Here is a 13,944-nt window from a genome sequence, read left to right as displayed (position 1 = left end):
ATTTGCACTGGTCCCAGTTGTGGGCACTGGGAATAAAAGAGTAAGTTAGAGACCTTGCCTACAAGGAAAATCCATAATAAAAGTCATTGAGAATCTGTAATGTCTTATCAGTCAAGAAAACTCAATCATACACACTACCCATCATGAATTTAAATGTCCATGCTAAAATAATTTTTTTCCTGATTCAAAACACAATAAACATGAGTGAAATCCTAAGTAAATATTTCTATTACCCTCAATCTAGAGATTGTACAAACACCCCACTGCTCTCCACCATCATCTACTTTTTCTTCCTGGAAACCACACATTTTATCTAAGGAAAGATAAAATTTAATTAGAGACATATTTGCACATATTTACAATGGTATGAAGCAGCAAGTTATATAAGAGTAAATAATGGTTGCTATGAGAACCTTAACTTAGTATGTATTTTGGACAAAAGCTTTAACTCTTCAGGCAAACTATGCTATATAAAAATTACCAAGAGAAAAATATGCTGAAGGATGAATTTTTTAAGACAACAAACTACACACTAAGTTCATGTTTGCTCTAAAATATACACAAACAATAGCCAAGAAAATATGTTTTACAAACTTAAATAAGGGAATTATATTTCAGCAAACCTGATACAACAATAATCATAAAGTTCACTGACTTTCTTAACTATATCCATTTGATTTTTGATAAAGTATTCTACTTCTTAATGAAACTAGACTCTATACAAAGTTTGCATTCTGATACTAAAAAATGTAAATATCAACTTCCTGTAATCTATTTAAGCTCTGATGTGTAATACTTTAAACTCTATTTGGAATTCATTGGAGAAAATAAAGTCCATTCCTATTTTCTGGCAGAAAAAAAAAAGACTATGTTTTCAATAATCTAAGTAGGCCAGTCTTGAAAAATAATAAAAGAAGATATTTATGTAGTTAAAAAAATTTTTAATATGTGAAAATTGGCAATTCTCATTGTATGGTTTTTTTTTTTTTTACCATAACTGATCATTTTCATCATATAATTAAAAAAAAAACTGCATGTGCAATGACTGAGCAAAAGTATTTTTCTAGGAGGTCCATTATTTTATTTCTGTTGTATTATCTATTCTATTATTCAAAATTGTTAATAACAAATAAATTCTATTACTGTAATTAAAAGGATACATGTCATGCCAAAATCACTAACATCATGATAAATCTAAACTATGATATTTGGACAATTAATATATATGCTTTTTTTCTATTCAAAAAGTGCTAGTCTCTTGAGTAAAGAAAATTTAAACAGGAAAATAGGTGGTATTTTTCTATAAAATATTAACTAGGTTAATTAAAAATATTAATCAAGGGCCAGAGAAGCTCAGTGGAGCCATGCCTGCCTGGCAAGCACAAGGTCCTGAGCTCGATCCCTGGTACTGAAAAAAAAAATTAATCAAATGGTAATTTATCAAAGAGTGACTTTCATTTTCACTGAAAAGACTCCAGTGAAAATCATTTCCATGCTATAAAAAATAAATGCAAATAATGACATTGCAATATGTCCTGTATACTTTATTTGTTTAAATTTATGAATACATAGATTTTCTTGACTACTGGATATGGTGATTCATAATTGAATATTTCCCTTGTTGGAGATTTTTTAATTAGAGAGAAAACATAAAGTTGTGAAACATCACAGATGATTGTAAAAGAAGAAAACAGTATAAGAAAAACAGGAAATTTAGATATAACAAATTTGTTCTCTCAATCTTAACTGTGATCAAATTACCAATTAAATATAATATTTTCATTTTCAATTCAATGCAAATATACTATGGGGGAAATAAAATATTATTACTGACACCATTCCAACACAATTATTCTTAAATTTGAGTAGCATGTTTCAGCTACTCAAATCACTTCCTTTCACTAGTGTTCTGCTTTTACTCTAAAGATTATTTCATATTCTCTCAAGCTTCTTATAGAGATCCATCTAGCTAGGTAGAAACTTATGGTGGGCTTGAAGATTGCTCTTATTCATTCACAAAACTGTGATTCTCCCTGTGTACTAAGGACTTTTGATGTCCAAATGTGCACCCCATGAAATGTAAAACCACAGTTGCGCCAACAAGTAGGGTGCTTAACAGTCTGACTGCTTAAAGTTTTAATGGGTCTATTGCATAGGTTTTTAAATACCTATTTCATTTACAATGTGAGGCCCAAAACAATCATGTCTGGTTCTGAGTAAATTAAATATTCATGGTTATTAAGTTGATACCACGTTAATGAACTTTCTGACAAGCTACTTAATGCTGAATTCTGGGGGCTGGCAGCTACAGCATATGTACTAAGCGGAGACTGCCAGCTCTCAGAGGCACTTCATTACACTGCAGGCACCACTGCCTCTGCTGCTAGGTTCCCGATGCCTGGCTAAGGACCTTGGGCACAGGTAGGTGTGTGCAGTTAAGGAACAGCAGTTTATTTCAGACAAAATTAGTCATTTGTAGCTGATAAAAAAGAAGGAAAGGAAAGAATAAAGAAGGGAAGAAAAAAGGGAGAAAGGATTAGATTTAAAGAGTGAAAATAAAAGGGAAGAGAAGACACACAGGGCTTTCTTTCCATCCCAAAGTAATGAAGTCAGTTGTTGAATTAGGGCCCTGGATTCAGTTGGAAAGATTGGGAGGTGAACTGAGGGAAGCTATGTAAAGGATGAAAACCCTCCAGCTGTCACCCAGTGAAGACTTAGGAGCACCCAAAACAAAACTGCAACACAGTTGCCCTTGAATTCCCTTCCCAGGCTTTTCTCATACTTCTTCTAGATCTACCTAGTGATCACTCTGCCCTGAGATTCTCTCTGGCCATCACAGCAACTAGAACACACTTTCCTTTTAAATCCTTTTCTCTTTCAAGGTAAGCAACCCCTGCCCCCCATCAATAGCAATGCTATGTATTTCTCTTTGGTGTGGATTTGATGAACTGATCAAAATCACATTGTCTAAAGCATAAGTATTGGTATTTTAAAAGAAAATCATTATCTCCAATGCATCGGAGTGAGGAAAGTCTTAACTGCTAGATCACTCTAGGTTCAATCTTCCTCTCCTCTAGTTTATGCCTCCTCCATCCCCCCAGGTCAGGTTTAGAGCAGTGGCCCTTAACCATGGGCTATTTTGCCCCTAAGAGCAAGAGGCCTGCCTATAGCTTGGATTGTTACAAGTGAGGTGGAGAGGGTGCTTCTGCCATTTAGTGGGCGGAGACCAGGGTTGCCACTGAGCATCCTAAAGTCCACAGGACAGCCCCACAGCAAAGGATCATCCAGCCTTACCTCTTCATAGGACTGAAGTTGAGAAGTCCTCAGTTGAATTACATTTATTACAACAGCATTACTTCTCTAACACACAGGTTCCTTCACTTTTTTTTTTTTGGTACCGGGGATTGAACTCAGGACCCTGCGCTTGCAAGGCAGACAGTGCCACTGAGCTACATCCCCAGTCCCGGTTTCTTCACCTTAGGCTAGCAGAAGTCCTGGGCCTCAGAAAACTTAAGTCATAGTGATCACAGTTTTAACACAAGGAATTCCTCTAGAATTAGAGGAACATAGGACTGGGGTGTGGGCTGAATAATAATTTCATCCCAGCCCACAGTTTATTCTCATTTACATTCTTATGGCTTAGCAACAATACCAAGACCACCTGCTGAATAAACACTACTAAAATGATTTAAAAAGTTTTTCATTACCCTTACCAGTATTTATTCTTCATCAATAACAAAAGTTGGATTGTACAAAAACATAGGGAATCTGTTTTGCTTTTTAGGTTTTGACTCTGCCTTTCATGATATTCTCTCAAAGAGAATGTTAAGTGGATATAGCACACACCTGTAAACCCAACACTCTGGGAAGCTGAGGCAGAAGGATTACAAATTCAAGCCCAGCCTGGACAACTTAGAGATCAAGACCCTCTCTCAAAATAAAGACTAAAATAAAAAAGGTTGGGATTATAGCTCATTGTGAAGGCCTTGGGTTCAATCTCCAGTGCCACTACCAAAAAAAAAAAGTTTTATTTCTAATTTTTTTTTACCTCAACCCACCCAGGAGTAATGAGAAAGAAGAAATGGCTTGGAAATATTTTTTGGCAGTTCTAAATATTTCAACAGAAATATCTCTACAATCTAATTCTTTTTTTAAAAACTTCAAAACTTCATTTATCAGTTTTTTAAAAAGAAATCCAAAGATTATGCCCAAACTGAAAAAATAATGTGTTTATGGACAATCTTCTCTTGTTGGAACTGTCTCAGTTTGGACCTCAAATATAGTTTGAAAATATTTCTTTACATGATTACATAAAGACATTTATATAGCCATCAGTTAAGCAGTTCTTAGATTGTTAACCAATTAATGTAAATTACATTGGTGACAAAGAAAATAATTAGCATAAACTAGATGTGGATAAGTGAAATGATACACAAAAGGAAAAATAACAGTTTATATGACTTAGTAAAGCAAAAATAACTACACCAAAAGGAGAGAACTCCAACTTCAAGACTTTTTCTACTGGGTGATGAATGTTGAAATTAAATTTAGAAATAGTCTTGTAATTCTGTTACCTAAATTTAAAACTATAGAGAATATATTTTTATATAAATATATTTTAATATATTTTATTACAATTACACTAATACAGATCTCTACAGAGGTGCTTTTCTTGAATGAAATATAATTCAATGTTAGCCTCTAAAGAGAATAAAGTATTATATTCTATGCTGTACATTGTACTTTTGTGTCATGGGTATGTACAATATTAATAGTAAAATATTCTGAGTTCATGACTAAAACTAGATTTTAAATTTTTTTATAGTCAGACAGCATATAAAATACTGAAATCCTTATTGAAGGTATATAAAACTGTAATAAATCTGCATTTCATAAATTGTCCTATAGCAGATTTTTAGAAAATAAACAAATACCCTTACCTGAACTATTCACTTACTTCTGTGATTCTGCAGCTTTCCATATTTAAAATATATTGTTCAATTCATGAGAAAATCTACACAAAACAACTCTAGAAATCATTTTGCAAACTGCAGGTGGTTAATAATCACAAGCCCTTTCAAGTCACATGATTTTCCAATAATTGCTATTATTTTTTCTTACTTGTAACCCTGCATCTCTTTACCTGAGCTCATTGCTTCTTCTGTTAAGTACAAAAGTCTTGAGAATAAGAGCTTTTATATAAAATAACTATTAGCCCAGCAGACTTAAAATTTCAGCTTAATACTTTGGCACATTCATTTTTGCAAAAGATTATCTTCCAAAAGGAATACCCTACCCTGAATTTTCTGTACACAAGGGACTGCAAAAGATATTATGCCAAGCATTATTTCTTGCTTTGAGAATATACCCTAAATTGTCCTTTCCTTTTAGTTCCACATCTTAAAGACACTAAAAATTTCATATGGCCTTTTTCTCCATTTTTCCTTCTTTCCTTTAACATGAACATAGGAATGCAAAATGATTTCCTAGGTGTTCAATTTTACCTAATTTCAGAAAGGAAGTTGGAAATGCACAAGAAATGAAATGGCAATAGTCTTATTATGCAGTGCCACATACAACAAAACAATTATTAGTTACTTAAACTTCATGGGATCAATTTTTATTTACAATATCCACATGGCTAAGAAAAGGTCCAATTTTCAACAAATTTATCTACTCTATCACCTGTCAGACAGACCCACAGCATTATAACTGATGTCACATGCAGATATGCTTTTCTATATGCTATCAATATGTTATTCTTGCAGCTAAAAGCAAAAAAAAGCATAGTTGTTGCTGTTTAAGCGTTAAAGGACTTTCATTCAGTTAAGCATTAGTCTTCACATCACAAATAGTAGTATGTGCTCAAGTAAATGTTTCTTAAATAATGAATCTATTTCAGCTATGTTTGACAACTTCCATTGCAATTCTTAACAATAAAGGAACAATCTCAGGCCTTTTGGGTTGACACCTATATTCTCAATGCACCAATAATCTTTCTTTTTTTCTATTAAAATTTTTTTTTGTTGGCCTTGCAGTTTTTCACAATTACCACAAATAAGCCAACCACACATTTTCAAAACTCTGATAAACTTAGTCTCACATAATCTTGCAAAATTCATTTTAAAAAGAGTAAGTTTGGTCAATTGAACAGGAAAGAATATAAGCTGGTATTCTCTCCAATTTATCCAACAGATGAACACTCACAATTCCAAAAGCAATAAGGCCATTTTGTTTTTCCTCTGTATGCTAGTTAGCTATTTGGTTCTCAAGTCAAATAATTTCACTAATTAAGGCTTCAGAACTTGTCATCCCTTTATTATTTTCTTCTCTTTAAGTAAAATAGTTCAGTTCTAATAAATGTTAACCAGTATTAGAATGAACTATAAAATAATTCTGATTGTCTTAGACATGGTAAATGAGTTCATAATACAGGACACTTTCAAATATATTATCCCAAAATAAATATAACCTGAAAAGTTCAACAGTTTAACAAAATCAAGGAGCAGCAATCCAAATTAATAGTAGAAATAACCATAAAATGAAAGCCAAGATAAAAATGTAACAGTCAGAGTTTCATTACACTGTTATTAGCAGTAGCTTTTCCACTATGGAGCCCTCTAAAACTGTCATAGATATCAAACTATCAGTCATAAATGCTTTAACTTTTAAAGTAAAATTTAAACTTAGATCAACATATAAGAATGTTCTTTTACCAAATGGGCAAACTAAATTTAAAAAATAAAAACACAGTCATTTCATTTTATGTGCATCTTAAAGCAATCAATGGTAGAAGAGACAAAAACCTACCATACTCAATAATTATTCAGCTTCTATTATTATTACTATTGAAAGGCAAGCAAATAATCCAAGTGCAAAAAATATTAAAAATGAGTAAGATCTGAGTAAAGTTCTTTCTCCCTACTCAAACATGTTATTATTCCAACTTCTAAAACTTAGCTATTACTCCTTCAGCCTATGAACTCGTACTCAACTCTTGGAATTGTAAATAAGAAATTTGTAAGGAGCAATTCCACTGTTATTAGTTTTCAACTCACTAAAATTTTGGAAGCTCCCCAAAGTACCATTAAACCCAGATCTGTTAACAGAGTTATGGGAATTTCCATGAATAACAAAATAAGAAGTATGGTACAGTTTTGAGGTACATATTTTTCCAAGAATAGATAACAACAGAACTACATGAGAATGAATTAACTTGTGGCTAGAAATCTAAGACACACATGTGTGCTTAAAACGCACAACCTGATAATTTAAATTTTCTAACACAATTTATTTTCATGAAAAATTAAAACATTGCATTTTTAAGTTCAAAGATTAGACAATTAGTTTAAAGTATTCCCTTTTGTCAAAGATATTATTTTCAAAATTGTTTTTTTCAAGGATTGGGGATGGTATGTTGATCAATAACACTATGCTTCTATTTATAATTATTTTCTCTTTTCAAGCCAACTCTGAATTAGCACTGAAACCACAAATTGTTCATATCATAAGGTGCAAATGATAAAAAAACTACCTGCAATGTCTACATTATTTCATAAACCACAGTTGAACAGTTTTAGTGCAATTGATTGTGTCCTCTTTAGCTGTAAATTTCTACGGAGATTTTTAAAAAACTGAACCCAGGGCCTCATACATACTAGACAAGTGCTCTACCACTTAACTACCTCCCACCCCTTATAGACATTATTTTATAGCTGTGTAGAGAGCACTCTAGAATGTATACACGGGTCTTAAGTCCGTGCCTCCAAACACCTGGGCAGCTCTAGATATAGTACTCATTTGGAAGTTTGAACCAAATCATTGGTTCTCAGCATGTGGTCCCCAGGCCGGCAATAGGACCATCAGCTGAAAATTTTCTAGAGATGGAAATTATGAGATGCAATCCTAGATCCAATGAATAAGAAACTGGAGGAGGGCCCAGCAACATGTGTTCTGAAATTCAAGTGACTCTAATATGTGGTCAAGTTTTAGAACCTCTGAACTAGATGATCGTTAAAGCCTTCTCAAATCAAAATCCTACTATGATTAAATCAATCATTTCATCTACAATGAGTGCCATATTCGACTGAGTGCATTCAATGATTTCAATAGTCTAGATAAAATGCTTTAATGAATAGCACCTCTGTTAGTATTTAAAAATTTGCATTTTCATAAAGACAAAATTTATATTAGCAAACTTTGCATAATTAAGCACAGTGACAAGTGTTTGATATATTAACTAACAGAGGTAATTTCCACATTAAATCTTGGTTCCTTTCACATTTATAATGTAGAGATTTATACTGACACTTGTAAAAAAATAACTCATGCTTTCTGACAGTTAAGGTGCAGATATTTTGCATCTATTTCACAAGGCCAGTTACTATACACAGCCTCTTCTCACTTTCCCATTTTCCCTGTGACAAATAAATACCTGGATATCACTTAAAAGGCAGTGCTGCAACAAAACTACAGTTCAAACAGCTGAAGCATTTTAGGCTTCCATCTACAGGGAATATGTAACTAATCAGGAAACATGAAATCTCATATATTAAAAGAAGATTCTAATCTCAAATAGATATGGTTCCAAAATGTGATTTAATGAAGTCTATTTCAACAGTTAACGATATGGAAATTGTTTTATCCAAGAACCGCAACTCCCAAATATGAAGTCTTAGACTTGAGATGATACCTTAACTTTCCTGAGGCTACAAAAGGAGGAAAAAACAATTCTTTGAAATGACACAAAACCTGGATTAACTGTCATGGACTGAAGGAAAAGCTGTTAAAAAAACAGCAGGGGTCAAGTTTAATAGTCAGGTTTTGCTTCCCAAGAAGGCTCTTTCCCCATCCAATTTCTGTTTTGACAGGCAATTGCCTGACAACAAACCCCTCCCTCCTAGACTCACTTCCTTTAACACTCTTAACTCAGCCCAACTTCTTCACTGAAACAAATGCTCTCACCTCTCCCCACCATAATACCAGAAGGGTTCCTCTGGCCACATCAACTGATGTATTCTTAAAAACATTTTTTCTTAAGTAAAAGGAATGTCTCTAAATTTCAATTTTGTTAAGAAATTAATGGACAAAGAGCTCAGAGTTTGTAACTATTTTCTTGCTCCAGGCACACACAAAATTGTTGTAATCGAGAAGCAGAAAGCATTTGTTACAGTAGTTTGTAAAGACATATTAAAATCTCCTCTGCCATCCTACACCTACAAAGAATTTAGTCATGCAAGTGACTAAATCCTGTATGGAGATGATTAATGCATCCAACAATCTATTTATTTCCAATTTTCCACTTTCAAATACTTCCTGTCAGGAGTATATACATTTCTTAAATTAGCTGTATACTTGGCAGCATTTTTGTCAAAAGGTTCCCACATCATAATAAGTCAACAAATAGCTTTTCAAAGAAATCCTTCAGACAGTACTTGAAACATCTTCAAAATTTTCAACATTTTAGATCTATTTAAACCACTAAATTTATTCAAATGCCAGAATAAATCTTTGCGAAGACATAATTTGAGAAATTTCCCTCAATTTTTTCTATTTAGAATATTTATGATATTGCCTTCCAATTATGTTTAAGTTTTGATTCAGAGTGGAAAAAAAATGGCATTAGGACCATTACAGGACAAACTGGTCATCCTCACACTGAATATTGAAATGCCTCGTGGGAAAAAACATAGTTTAAGGCAAGATATGTTAATGCAGCTCAGAGAAACTCTGACCTGTAAATTCTTTTGGCTTTGCCAAGGGAATAAATCCCTTTGTCAGGCTTCAGTTACACTTCATAAACCTAAGATATATCAAGTACTCTTAATGTATACACACAATGCAAGGAGGCTGAGGCAGGACGATCCCAAGATCCAGCCCAGCTGAGCAACTTAGGAATTTAGTGAGCCCCTGTCTCAAACTGAAAAATTTAAAAGATGGGTGGGGATGTAGCTCAGTGTGAAGGCCTTGGGTTCAGTCCCCAGTACTGCAAATACACACACACACACACACACACACACACACACACACACATGGATTTTTCTCTTATTCTGTTCTGACTAAAGACATTTTTAAGAAAAATAAATAGAAAAGCTCACACTGCCTCCTACTGTTAGAAAGAAAACTTATAAGGTCAGATATGGTCCGTCCACAAACAGCAGTGTAATGACAGCAAGGGAAGTTTCTTAGCTTTTTTCTTTTAAGTAATCTAACAATGTTTCCAAATGAAAACCTTGAAATGGTTAGAATATTGTCTATAACCCATATAGATACACTGCAAAATGCACAAAGTACGACTTCAGATTTAGAAACTATGCTTCCCAAACTTTAGACTTGATATGTGACACACAACAACTTAAAAACAAAAGGTGTCACCCTACTTTGCCAGATGGTTACTGTCCCAGATCTAAGGCAGTATTAGAAGTTGGTTTCTTCCTTTCCCTACTTAGAGTGGAATAAATTGCTCCATGTCAGCAGAACAGAATCAAAATATACCTTTTCATCTTGTAGTGAGACTGTATAGCCTTACCCAGGGCTTCCTAGACACTGAGGATTTTCTCCCCATTTAAGAAGTTGGAAATATCACCCAACTTGTCACTGAGATACGTCTTCAAAATTCGACAACTCTGACGACATCATTCACCTGCCCCTGCCCGCCTCAGCCATGATACTATTATTCTGATACCGTAAACCACTGAATATGAAATACAGAAACACAAACAATAGTTCTGGGGTTGTTTCTTTAAAAATGACGTTTGTATTAAAAGTCTTAAAATGAAGAGACAATGATTAAATGAGAGGAATTAAAAATTACAATTAGAATTTTCTTGATACATCACAATGGTGAAATTTTGCTCTTTGCTTCTTCTGGAGGAATACCCTCTGAGAGTTAATCAAAACATTTAAAAAGTAATATAAAAGGGGAACTAAATACCTGAAATTTGAACAAAGGTTAAAAAAAAAAGGAAAAAATATTGCAAGACATGGACATTTTAAAATGCGGAAAATGATAAAGAAATTCACTAAACAACAGGCCCTATTGTCCTGGCTCCTTCAGGAAGATTACTGAAAGGAAACTGGGAAGTGGTTTGGGGAATAGCAGATTCTGGGATGTGGGAAGTTCACAGGTTGGCACCGGCTGGAACAGCTGAGTTTTGAAGGCACTCTGCAGACACAGGGGTGCTGGGGGCCCTGAATCACATTTACAAAGTCTTTGTATTGTGTTTTTAAAAGCTAGTCTTTAAAATTGTTACCACCAACCAAAAGAAAAAGAAAGCTAAACTTAAAAAACACACACACACACAATAGTACACACAAAACTGTGCAGATCTGTAACATTTTTTTTTCACAGCTGATAAAAAAAAATACTACCATTCTCCCCCAGACTCCCCTTTGATACAGTAGGTAAACAAAATAGATTTTTTCCACAAATATCAGCAGACACTTTCTGGCACCCCACACTGTATTGGCATCAGTGTTAACAGTCCCAGTTCAGATGTGCAATACTTCAGATTGGATACACTGTAACAAGAATCCAACTTTGCATAGACATCCTCAGAATCGCAGTCACAGGGTTGCCCTTCCAAGCTGGTAGAAAAGGAACCCGATTTTAATTTCCAGCTATTCCTGGAAAATAAGGGAAAAAACAAAAGTTTCTTCCTCTCCTCCTGCTCCTTCATACGGTTTTCCCGGACTTCCTTCGACGTGTGTAAAACTTGAAAATAGAAAACAGTTGTTGACAACAAAAGATGGAGGGGGGATTCCCCCCTTTCCACCTTCCCTTCCACTTCCCCCACCTCCCAACCCCATTTTTTCCAAGCTGAAACTTTTGCTTGCCGGGTGTCAAGCTGCCAATACAACGCCCTAATGGCTACTTAAATGGGGAAATATGCGTCAACCAAACATCAATGAGAAACGTACATGTTGCAAAGAGCCACATTTCCACCAGGGTATCAGATGGTCAGGACCGGACAACCCCCTCGAACAAGAGGTGAACAAGGCAGGGGATGCTGGCCAAGGAAGCCAGTAGGGCTCCCAGGACATCCCGACCAATACAAAGTCGTCTCCAATCTCAAAGCAAGAACAGAAATCACATTTAGAGTCGGATGCGTTTGGCTTTTGTGCACAGAGCGGGGCCAGCGCTCAGCAACCGCGGACGCCTCAGAGGATCACGCAGGCCGAGCAGCAGCCCTCGTCGCCGTTGGGCTGCGCTGCGTAGTTCATCTGCCGCACTATTTCGGCAAACAGCTCATCCACCGAGGCTTTGTTTTTGGCCGATGTCTCCATGAAGGGGCAGCTCCACTCCTCGGCCAGAGCCTTGCCCTCGCCGTAGGAGACCTCGCGCTCGCCCTCCAGGTCCACCTTGTTCCCCACCAGGATCATCGGCACGCGCTCGTACCGCTTCACGCGGATGATCTGGTCCCGCATGGGCTTGATATCCTGGAAGCTCTGCTGGTTCACGAGGCTGTAGACCAGGATGAATCCCTGGCCGTTCTTGATGTACAAGTCCCGCATGGACGCGAACTGCTCGGTGCCCGCCGTGTCCAGGATCTCCAGCACCGACGGCGAGGAGTCCACCTCTATCTCCTTGCGGTAGAAGTCCTCGATGGTCGGGTCGTACTTCTCGATGAAGGAGCCCGTCACGAACTGCACGGTGAGCGCGGACTTGCCCACGCCGCCCGAGCCCAGCACCACCACTTTGTACTCTCTCATGGCTCCCTCAGCGCTCTCCCCACGCCCGCCGCGGCCCCGTCGGGGCTGCTGCGCGCCTGGGAAGGCTGGGCTTGGTGGCTGGACTGCTCCCCTTCCTCACTCCGCAGGAAAAACCCAGGAGGGGCTGCTTCAGGAGCTCGGGGCGCAGTGATCACCACCCGGGACCCGGCGCGGGCGGCGGGGTGCTCACCGGGCGCGGGTACGGGGCCCCGCAGCAGTTCGCGGCGGCAACCCTGGTGGCGGACCGGGAGGGAGGACAATGCCGGCTGCCTGCGCGAGGCGACGGCTGGGGTTCTTCGCCGCGGCCGCCCGGGAGGTTGGGAAGCGGAGGTGGCGGAGCGCTGCGGAGGTGGCTGCTAATTGTGCGTTGGGCCGGGCCACGCGTGGCATGGATCGCCGCGGAACGTGCGCCCACCGCCTCGGCCCATCGCGCTCTCGCCCGCAGCCTCCGCGGGGCGAGGGCTTCCTACTCGCCGCGCGCAGCCCGGCCCTCCCGTCCCCTCCCTGCCCGGCGGGGCGAGCATGCCCAGTGCGAGCGGCCGCGCCCCGCCCGAACTTCCGTTCCTGGTTTTCTGCTGGGTCGGGCGGGGGCGGGACGGTGGGCCGGGCTCCTGATTTGAGTGCAGAGGAGCGGATTCGGAGTGCGGCAAGCCCTAGAACGGGATGAGGAACCGTCTGTGCATAGGGAGTTGGGACAGCTCGGAGGAGAGGGCGGCAGCTGCCTTCTTCCACGGCTCTGCGGCTCTGCGGGACGGAATGGGCCGTGCTTGGGCCAGCCCCGGTCCTCAGGCGTGAACCCTGCCCCGGGCCCCGGGCGGGTGTATGTCTGCAGGCCGCACCTCGCCACCCAGTTGGCCGGCTCTTCCTGCTCTGTACTCCCGGGACAAAGAAAACTCGAGGGACTCCGCCTGTGACACTGTCCCGAGTAGGGATGGAGTGGCCCTTGGGGACCCAGCGCTACCCGGTCGGCCCGGACGGCCCCCCCACCCCCACCCCAGGCCCTGGCCAAAACCCGGAAAGCGGACGGCTTCCCAATCCAGTAGTCTCGGGGTGCCCGCAGTCAGGGTTTGCTCAAACAGCACAGCAGCTTTTCGGGTTTGGAAGTAGGAAGCTTTTGCACCACACACCCACACTCTGTCTCAAATTACCTCTCCCAGACTCTGAACCTATTGGTCCTAGGGCGCGAGTCTTACACCCCGAAGTGTCTTCCTATTGGCTGCGGCCAAGGTTTTC

At 38.7% G+C, this 13,944-nt stretch overlaps 1 protein-coding gene across 1 annotated transcript; it reads right to left on the bottom strand.

Moving 5' to 3' along the window:
• Window positions 1-5,598: 5,598 nt before the first annotated feature.
• Rap2b (RAP2B, member of RAS oncogene family) lies at window positions 5,599-13,236 on the bottom strand. Its single transcript, XM_087186388.1, has one exon. The coding sequence runs from the start codon at window positions 12,709-12,711 to the stop codon at window positions 12,160-12,162; it is 552 nt and encodes a 183-aa protein (XP_087042514.1). The 5' UTR covers window positions 12,712-13,236; the 3' UTR covers window positions 5,599-12,159.
• Between the last annotated feature and the right edge of the window lie 708 nt (window positions 13,237-13,944).

This window comes from Heterocephalus glaber, unplaced genomic scaffold, assembly GCF_053883595.1.
Source record: "Heterocephalus glaber isolate CG9 unplaced genomic scaffold, H.glaber_assembly_v1.0 deba00001504, whole genome shotgun sequence".
In the NCBI taxonomy this organism is placed as follows: domain Eukaryota; kingdom Metazoa; phylum Chordata; class Mammalia; order Rodentia; family Bathyergidae; genus Heterocephalus; species Heterocephalus glaber.
The sequence above is the reverse complement of the archived record's forward strand: the minus strand, read 5'-3'. Positions and strand labels throughout refer to the sequence as shown.